The following is a 10,536-nucleotide window of genomic DNA, read 5'->3' as shown; positions in this document are numbered from 1 at the left end:
TCAGGAATAAATTGTGCATAAAGAAGAATTGTGTGAGAAAAATTATGAATATTTATCCAATGGGGGGCCTTGGAGTCACAATGGTTGAGAACCACTGATTTAATATAATAGAATAAACTATCTGTAGAAATTGTGCATAAAGAAGAATTGTGTGAGAAAAATTATGAATATTTATCCAATGGGGGGGCCTTGGAGTCACAATGGTTGAGAACCACTGATTTAATATAATAGAATAAACTATCTGTAATTTATGTTTTGCTTAAAAATGATTTAGACATAATACACAGCTAATTCTGAATGACAGTCAATGGAGAGTATTTGGTTTTTAGGTACCGGAGTATGTAATTATGACCAGCAGGGGCCAAACTAACTAGCCAAACCCTGACTCCTTTAAACACTGCAGTCTCTGTACATCTATCACTCATCACAGAAAATAACCTAAGCTGTGGATTGAATAAGAATGAATTGTAAGCACTTATTGAACTGCTCTGTTTTAATGCAAGAGTAATTAAACTTTTGGATCCCAAGGACTTGAGTGCCAAATATGATGTTCACGGTGTTAGAGATCCCCTTTCTAAATATAAAGGCAGCTTAAAAAAAGTGTATACAAGACAATTTAAACTGTGAGAAAAATAATAGTGATATTATGAAGACATGATCCTGTCACTGTATACTACAACCAAAGAAGTTACTAAAATGGTATAAAATAGAACAAAATAGTTCTCATGATTTCCAACCAGTCTTTAAAAAGCTAAATGAAAGAGAATGGACTATTTTCGCAGATTGTGATGACATGTTTCCAAAGTTATTAACATCATAAATCTAGCAAAGTTTTTTACATTTTCATTTTTAAAAGAACTTTGTGTCATTTTCATAAAGCTATTTATAAATCTTGGCATTAAATTACAATAAATTGGCAATCAATTATTTTCCTCTTTTTGAAAGAAACGCTAATGTGCAGTTTTGTCTTTTGCTATTGGAGAAAATAGTAACAAAAAATTATATTTGTTGCAGGCTCTGTTCACCACTATAGAAGTATATGAACTATGATGACTTCCACTTCTGTCCATTACTTAACTTAAAGGGATAGTTCACCCAAAAATGAAAATTCTGTCATCATTTACTCACCCTCATGTTGTTACAAACCTGTATGAGTTGCTTTCTTATGTTGAACATAAAAGAGTTGGTGGTTGCCATTGACTTCCATAATAGGAAAAAAAATACTATGGAAGTCAATGGCAACCACCAACTGTTTGATTACCAGCAATCTTCAAAATATCTTCTTTTATGTTCAACATAAGAAAGCAACTCATACAGGTTTGGAACGACATGAGGGTGCGTAAATTATGACAGAATTTTCATTTTTGGGTGAACTATCCCTTTAACTACTTACAGTGCAGTAGTTAGCTTTGGTTAAATTGGAACGCAAGCACTTAGTGAATAAGATGCCTTTTTTCGCTCTGAAATATGTTTTTCACTGTTTGCTGAATCGACAGCCCACAAATGTTGAATAATGTTGATTTAAGTGTACAGGCCTTTGTGAACCAGGGAAATGTTCATCTGATGCATAAAAATTCACTAGCATAGAAGTTCATTTCAGTTCACACTCTTTACTGAACATTAGTTCAGTAATGTAAGCAAATGCACACTGTGTCCACACTATGTTTTCTGTTTCAACAGATACTTGTCAGCAAGCATCACTGCCATCTCCACTTCTCTTCTCTCCTGCCTTTAACGTTCATTTTTGGGTGAACTATCCCTTTAACTACTTACAGTGCAGTAGTTAGCTTTGGTTAAATTGGAACGCAAGCACTTAGTGAATAAGATGCCTTTTTTCACACTGAAATATGTTTTTCACTGTTTGCTGAATCGACAGCCCACAAATGTTGAATAATGTTGATTTAAGTGTACAGGCCTTTGTGAACCAGGGAAATGTTCATCTGATGCATAAAAATTCACTAGCATAGAAGTTCATTTCAGTTCACACTCTTTACTGAACATTAGTTCAGTAATGTAAGCAAATGCACACTGTGTCCACACTATGTTTTCTGTTTCAACAGATACTTGTCAGCAAGCATCACTGCCATCTCCACTTCTCTTCTCTCCTGTCCTCACCTCTTCTGTGACAGTAATTTGAAGATGGCAGCTTCGTGGGCACACTAATAGGCTCTAGAGTTGAGTGCTGGGTAAGGTGCTGCCCCCCTGGCCGAACTGTTCCCATTGCCTTCTCTCCCAAAATCCGGTCTACTTGCTGCCATGCATGAATTGCCAGCCACAGGAAAGTTAAAAAAGAGGAGTCTAAATTAAGTGCCCTTTCATTCCAGCATTTTCATGGTTTGGCTAAAAACAGGGTGCAAGATGATTCACATTTTATGAGCCCTCTCTTGCGGCCGCCTGCGTCACCCTGGCGCTCGGACTCTACGGCTCATTCACACGTCTCTCTCCCTTTCTCTCTCTGTCCTGGTCTTATGCTTTGTCTTCTATTGCACTCAGTGCTTAGAGATATATTTTTTTAATCACAGGTGACATGGCATGGTTAACGAAAGGCATGGGCAACATTACGCATTTCACAATTTTTAATAATATTAATCGACAAAAATGTATTACTTTCTCGATATGTTATTGGACTTTTCGATGCTTGCAATGTGTCATTGAATAAAGCCTTGATGAATAAACAACTTTGTGGTTACACTGGTGTTGGTTTATCTTTTCCTGGAGAATATGCTGAATGAACAAGACAGTCCATAACACCCCTGTAGCAGACGTAGCCAGCCTAACGTTCATGCTTTTAGCAGAACACAAACTTAGTGGTTGGAAGAAAAAGAAATAGGAAGGGGATAGACATTTCTCTAAACAAGTCTGACAGCTACTACCATTCTGACCACTGTCCATTATCATTTCCGCACCATGGCTGCTGTTGGCCTGGCAACTGCTGCCAGAAAAAAACACAAGGCAGAGGAACTCATATGGGTGAAGTACACAGATGTGCTACTGGACAATGAGCTGCACTTCAAACTCAAAGCCTATGTGTTGTGTAATGCTGCCCTCTGCTCTTCATGAGTAGTTTTGCAATGAGCCGTTAATAAAAATCATTAGTGTGTGTGAATTGGTGGTGAATGATGACTATATTTGCATGTGTTTCCTAATGCAAATTTGTACAAAAACGGCTTTATACTCTAATGTATACATTTATATTTATATCAACTTACTGTATATCCATAATTGTGCCAAAAAGAGAGTATCAACTCTCAGCTCACAAAAATGTTCAAAGAACATTTAGCTAACGTTCAAGTTATGAAAATGTTATTTTTGAATGTTATCTGAACAAATAATTCTAAACAAGTTTTTTTTTTTTGTAAATTTTTTTTCTTGGTCATGTGACTGTAAAGGCAACATTAAATGGGTCCTATTATGCTCTTTTACAAAGTCTTGATTTTGTTTTGGGGGTGTACTAAAACACCTTATTTTTCACATATTTTACATTATTACAACACCTCTCTCCCCAGTCTGGCATGAACGGCTTGAATAGTTCCTGTATCAAATGAAGGCCTGCCTTCAGTGTAAATATTCCTCAAAATCAAATCAATTTGAGCGCAATTTAAACCTTTCGTCTGCTTTGGGAAAGCTACCGTGTCTCCAACATAGTGATAATACTCGTTGCCTTCTCTAGTGCAGCTCAACCAGGTCTCGTCCCATTCGACTCGAATAGTTCCTGTATCAAATGAAGGCCCGCCTTCAGTGTAAATATTGCTCAAAATCAAATCAATTTGAGCGCGATTTAAACCTTTCGTCTGCTTTGTTGTCTGTCCAAACGAGTCGTTCGTTGTAGTTTTTGAAAAGTGATTTCTGTTAAATAAAATATCTCATTTTGAAGTGGACTTTGAGCTTTGTAACTTTGCAGATCTTTTTTATGCTCAAACAGCAACATTACAGACTAACTAAAGTTGAAAAAGTGAAAAAACACATAATAGGACCCCTTTAAGGGGAACGTCCCATTTTATTATCTTGCAAACATGGGAATGTTACTTTTGAATGTTCTCTAAACCATCTTAGATGAACGTCCAACTAAAATATTTCAGGAAAAAAGTTCTATAAACGATGTATAAATAACATAGTGTGCTAATGTTTTGAGAATGTAATAAAGACAAGGTGACTTTGAATGAATGTTCTGTTAATGTTACTGGAAGAATGTTTATTCACAACCTTGCCAGAACGTTAGACAAAGTTCTGAGAACGTTCCCTGGAAAAATATTGGATATGTTTTTGATGGGGGGCATGTCCTAGTACTGATTAAAGGCTACAAACACCCCTGTGGAATGCAAAGTGGAAACAAGTTGGTCACCAAGTTGTGTGAACATGATGGTGCGATCATGCTACGTCAGAAATATTCATAGTCTAATAACAAATTCTCAAATTTAATGAGCAATGTTTCAGGAAAAAAGTTCTATGAACGATGTATAAATAACATAGTGGGCTAATGTTTTGAGAATGTAATAAAGACAAGGTGACTTTGAATGAATGTTCTGTTAATGTTACTGGAAGAATATTTATTCACAACCTTGCCAGAACGTTAGACAAAGTTCTGAGAACGTTCCCTGGAAAAATATTGGATATGTTTTTGATGGGGGGCATGTCCTAGTACTGATTAAAGGCTACAAACACCCCTGTGGAATGCAAAGTGGAAACAAGTTGGTCACCAAGTTGTGTGAACATGATGGTGCGATCATGCTACGTCAGAAATATTCATAGTCTAATAACAAATTCTCAAATTTAATGAGCAATATCGATGGACAAATTCAATTTTTAATAGGCCTACATATTTCTTACATGACTTACCAAACGCTTGTTCAGTACTTGAGTCAAGAGTCACTGAACAGTGCATTGTTTCTTGAACCTACACGCTAACAAACAAAACGATAGTCCGATTCATGAACAAATGATTCTCATGGGTCGGTTCTTTTAATCAAAACATTCAACTTGAGTTACCAATCTGAATCAGTCTGACGTCGAATCCGGAATCAAGGCATGACTCAAGTACTGAACTTTCGTTCCATGGCACCATTACTTCAATATGCCATCAAGCAAAAATGTATGTATTTATTTATTTATTTAAAACCTTTTTTCTCTCGCCCAGAATGTCTACAATATTTAGTTAACAATATTAAGTTTATATTCAGAGACTCAAAATTAACTTCTAATAAACATCTATCACAGGACTATCCAAACTCGGTCTTGGAGGGCCGGTGTCCTGAAGAGTTTAGCTCCAACTTGCCTCAACACACCTGCTGGTAAGTTTCTAGTATGCCTATAAGAGCTTGATTAGCTGGTTCAGGTGTGTTTAATTGGGGTTGGAGCTAAACTCTGCAGGACACCGGCCCTCCAGGACCAAGTTTGAGCACCCCTGATCTATCATAACTTCATCCTGATCAGGCCAGTCTGTTTTTAGCTTCCAGAAAACATGCTATTTTGGACACAGTTTCCTTCTTATAGCAGCGGCATTACATATATGCTACATTATCATGACCACGTAGCCTTTACCAAAGATGCTATATAACGGAAAATAAAAATCCACCACAAAGACATGGTAATGAATTACATTCCATAGTTACAACTGTACACAGACTGACTGAACAACTCTTCCAACCTTCATTCATGCCAAAGCAGGAGGAAGATCTGGGCAGTTGGCGAGAGGAAATGGTGTGGCTGCTCTGAGGTTTGGAGGAAGAATGGGAAGTATGCTGTTACTGTGGCGCTGGTCAGACAGCAGGCTAGGTTTCCACACCACAGCTGCCCTGACCACATCTGTCCTTTGCTCTCACTCAATCTTCTCAGCCATTTAAGCTATAAAATGCTTCCTCACTAAATACGGCTCCACCCAAGTCTTAAACTGTGACATTAAAAGAACACCCCCTACTACACCCACATAACAGTGAATAAAACGGGCTTGCTCGGCTGTTAAAATTGTTGGAGCGGCCCAGCCAGCTTTTCATTCTCATGTTCTGATGTTGTTTGTGGTCATCGTTGACCCTTTATGAACAAGCAGGAGATAAAAAGACAGAGCAGTGATGAGAGGGAAAATGTTCATGAAAACTGGACTCAGTGAGTAACAGGAGAAGAGCAAAATAAGTACACAAAAATATGTTTTTAATTCAATATTTTGACTTTTCTAAAACTTGAACTCTTAAAAATAAAGGTTATTAATTGGCATTTGTGTAGAACCTTTAAATTCCATGGAATCTTTCCACTGCACAAAAGGTTATTTATAGTGTAAAGAGGTTCTTTAGATTATTAAAATTCTTCACACTAAAAAAAAATTGGTTTCTTCTATGGCATCACTGGGAAAAAAAACTGTTGTGTTGGGTAATATGCAAATCAAGTCACAGTCTATGAAGAGATGGCACACATTTACCTGCTGTTAGTTTTTCTAAAAATTTTAGCTGAAATAGCCACATTTTTACTTTATAGTGTAAAGAGGTTCTTTAGATTATTAAAATTCTTCACACTAAAAAAAAATTGGTTTCTTCTATGGCATCACTGGAAAAAAAACTGTTGTGTTGGGTAATATGCAAATCAAGTCACAGTCTATGAAGAGATGGCACACATTTACCTGCTGTTAGTTTTTCTAAAAATTTTAGCTGAAATAGCCACATTTTTACCTTGATGTTCACCTTGATCTGTGTCCAAATATGGTTAATTAAAAATATAGCTATTTTAAAATACATTTTGTAAACATTGTGATATTCATGAAATCATAAAAACTCAAGCAAAGTCTGCCATTATCCTAAATATTTCACATGCCCTGTGTTCAATAAAGTCACACAAGCTCTGTGAGTGTTAAGTTTGTACATAATTGGGCTAGGATTTTGTGTGTCACAACCATATGTTGGCTATGAAATGCAGTTTGGAATGCAATTTTGATAACACCACGAGCTGTCAACACCATTCGATTTTCTGACTGTAGTGAGAATTCACAGTGGATGAGCTCAAAATCAGTTTGCAGTTTCCAAAACATCCCTTTATACCAACTTTTATCCCATCAATTTCTCACCTAAACATTTCTTAACCCTTTTAGCCCCTCAGTCCACATTTCTATGTTTTACTGTTGATTATTGTAACGTCAATTCAAAATGATAATGTCTGGAAATTACAGGGAATGTTTTTCACACAAAACACGCTGTTATAGGAATAATTCAAACATTGTATTAGAGTATTTGTTTTTTGCTACATTGACGTAAAAAAAAGTTAATATAGGCCTATGCAATGTGTGCAAATATGTGGCATATATGCTGTGCTTAAATAAACTTACAATAATGATCACATGATATGAGTGTTGTTTAAATTTAAATAGGCCTACATCAAGTACATATTGTGAAAAATGAACAAATTAATGCGGAGAGCTCCGCAATCTCTGTCTTAAAGAGAGCCGTGGAGCTCTACCACAGCTCGCACTTTCAGGAGGCTCTGGTGTGCTACCAGGAAGGGATCCAGCTCCTGTTGGATGTACTGAAAGTTATGATTAAAAACAGTGTGGAAATGGCAAACGTCTTCTTTTGCTGATGGACTGAGATGCTATACTTAATAAGTAAGATCACTGTTTTTCTAGATGTAAAAGATGATTCAAAGAAGGGCCACTACAGGGAGAAAATCAAGGGCTACATGGACCGAGCAGAACAGATCAAAGACCATGTGAACAAACTGAAAGAAGGTAGTTGGTTCAGCAAAAAAAAAAAAAAAAAAGTGCTTTAAACCAGGGGGTTTCAAACTGTGCTCCAGGAACCTACAAAGGACTGTGGAAGAGTTTGGAGAAAAGCCATTTTAAAAAAATATATATAATGTGATTAAAATAAATATTCACATTATTATATAATGATAATGTGCAGCTGCCTAATAAAATTTAGGGTTGATCATATTTGGGGGTCCGTGGCATCTACAAGATTGAAAACCCATGGCTTAAACAACTTTTACTCTTCACATTGGCTCAGTTTTCTCATTGTTGTCTCATCTGTCAGAGGGTAAATACCATGAGCAGATAAAGATAGCAGCTAGTTCCACTGGTTTCAGCTATGAATCCCTCTTCAAACCCTACATTAGAGACGGACTGAATGAAGTCTGGGTGGAAGACCCTTATGTACGGCATGTCCATCAGGTAGAGACTACAATGACGCTCCTGAATGTACAGTATAGAAAAGAGCAGTAATGTATCTCAGAATGACACATTACACATGTTTTGTTTTGCCAGTTGTATAATTTCCTTCGTTTCTGTGAAATGCTGCTGAAATGCCAGTGTAAAGTAAAGACGATTCACCTTCTGACCTCGCAGGATGAGGTAAGATTTTCCAACTTCCACAAACCGTTTTAGATTTGCATTGACTAACACACAGAAAACTATGTATAATGTTTGTCATTTTGTTCATCAGAGGCTTCCATTAAAGTTGAACTTAATCTTGTGGTTTTCCAGGACAGCTCTGCTCAGCAAACCAGTGCCCTGGCAGAAATAAAGCAGTCGCTACGGAGTCAAAATGTCTGTCTGGACATTTAGTACTCATCTACTATTCATGACAGGGAGATCAGGTACATCTCAAATCATTCTCATTTACTGTATATTGCAGCAAACACACTGGGCGTTAATGTTACAACTTTGTTCTGTGTCTATAATCTATATAATTTTGTTTTCTCAGGTTTAATAATGGTTGGATTATTAAGATTGGCAGGGGACTCGATTATTTCAAAAAACCCAAGGTACCACCTAAATGAAACCGTTATCATGTTTGCACATTCATGTTTATTAAGCATTTATTAAAGGGGTCATATGATGCTGCTAAAAAGAACAGTATTTTGTGTATTTGGTGTATTTGGTGTAATGAAATGTGTTTATGTGGTTTAAAGTTCAAAAAACACATTATTTTCCACATACTGTACATTATTGTTTCTCCTCTATGCCCCGCCTTTCTGAAACGTGTCGATTTTTACAAAGCTCATCGGTCTGAAAAAGCGAGGTGTGCTGTGATTGGCCAGCTATCCAATGCGTTGTGATTGGCCGAATACCTCAAGCGTGTGACGGAAATGTTACGCCCCTCACATACTGTTGATGCCGTGTCCGGCCGGAACGACGAGACATAAACGTTAAAACCCATTACAAATGAGGCATTTGTTGCATCCAGTGGGGACATAATTACTGATTATAATGACTTATACTGTCTTTTTACGCGTTGCGTTGCATTGCATCACGCCGCGTAAACATAAAACTCTGTCTGCATTTGTGATCGGAGAAATGACAAACAACAAGTGCTACTCTACTGCCCAAAACTCGCGTTTGAATCATCAGTGGCAACGAAAAACACAGCGGCCTAGCGTGCGGGGAAGCCATGGTTTAGCGTGCGCTGATGCCAAGATAGAGTGAGCTGAGGCCGGGCTAGCGTAACCCGAAGCCCCGGCTTAGCGTGTGCTGAGGCCGGGATAGAGTGAGCTGAGGCGGGCTGGACTCCGCTTTGTCCACGGTGAAAGTTGATGTATTCCCTCAGCGACCAGCACAGATCAGCTCTAGGCATGACGAAGCGGATATCGTCCTCTTTTGGAAGACCAAACAAAGTAGTTTCGCTTTCACAACGAATCACACAGCGTCTTCAGGACATGGCTGCAGCGTCAACAATACTACAGCGAGAATAAAAGTTACGCCTTCTTTCTTTGCGTGAACATTTGGGAGGCGTTATGCAAATCTTCCAACATCGTGACATAGGTATGTGGGGGCGTGTTAGAACGAGCCGTTTTAGGTAGGCGTGGTTAACTCTTAACTTTTATAAAGAATATCTCTTTGGATTTGAGACTTTAGTGTTTGCAACTTCACAGATCTTCTTTATGCACCAAGAGCTTGGAACACTCCAAAGAGAAAGGAAAAATTTAAATCGCATCATATGACCCCTTTAAAACAAAACAAAAAACTACTATTTGTGCATGTTTGCATAATGGACGTATAAGACTTTTTTTCTCTCTTTTTTAAGGGCCGCTTCTCTGTAGGATACTGTGATTACGATTTTAGAGAGTGTCATGAGACTACTGTGGACGTGTTTCATACAAAACACACTAAGAAGACATAATCTTGCTTCAAAAGCACTGTCTGGCATATCTATGGGACGTAATTTCAAATGCAATCCTCACATACCAACCCGGGCAACTGGAAATGTGCCTTTTGATCCCATGTACAACTTTTAAATAATGCAAAAGAACTGATTTTATTGCCCGTTTTAAAATGTTCTGATATGAATGACAAAGGAATATTCAGAGGTCTTCTCTACACCATTACTTCTATTCTGCTGTTTTCAAACAATTGGAGCACTAGTAGGCTATATGATAAGGTGATTGATACTGATATGTATTTATTATATGTTTGCTTCTGTAATTAAGATAAAAACCGAAGTGCATTTGTAAATAAGGTAGTAGTCTGTTAGTAGTAAGAGCCCTTTATAAAAAAAACTTTTTATTATTTTGTTTTTTAGACTTGCACTTGCGTTTGTAATTTGTTGTTTTGTTTTCAGAATT

General features: G+C 37.4%; 1 protein-coding gene across 1 annotated transcript; it reads left to right on the top strand.

Annotated features, from left to right (window-relative positions):
- Window positions 1-2,907: 2,907 nt before the first annotated feature.
- mitd1 (MIT, microtubule interacting and transport, domain containing 1) lies at window positions 2,908-10,436 on the top strand. Its single transcript, XM_016232543.1, is given in 8 exon segments — window positions 2,908-3,027; window positions 7,396-7,512; window positions 7,606-7,705; window positions 8,010-8,146; window positions 8,240-8,326; window positions 8,459-8,571; window positions 8,679-8,739; window positions 9,999-10,436. Coding segments are annotated over 8 exon segments (831 nt in total). The 3' UTR covers window positions 10,095-10,436.
- Window positions 10,437-10,536: the final 100 nt, after the last annotated feature.

The sequence above is a fragment of the Sinocyclocheilus grahami genome, unplaced genomic scaffold (assembly GCF_001515645.1).
Source record: "Sinocyclocheilus grahami isolate Dianchi unplaced genomic scaffold, SAMN03320097.WGS_v1.1 scaffold413.1, whole genome shotgun sequence".
Lineage (NCBI taxonomy): Eukaryota > Metazoa > Chordata > Actinopteri > Cypriniformes > Cyprinidae > Sinocyclocheilus > Sinocyclocheilus grahami.
The sequence above is the reverse complement of the archived record's forward strand: the minus strand, read 5'-3'. Positions and strand labels throughout refer to the sequence as shown.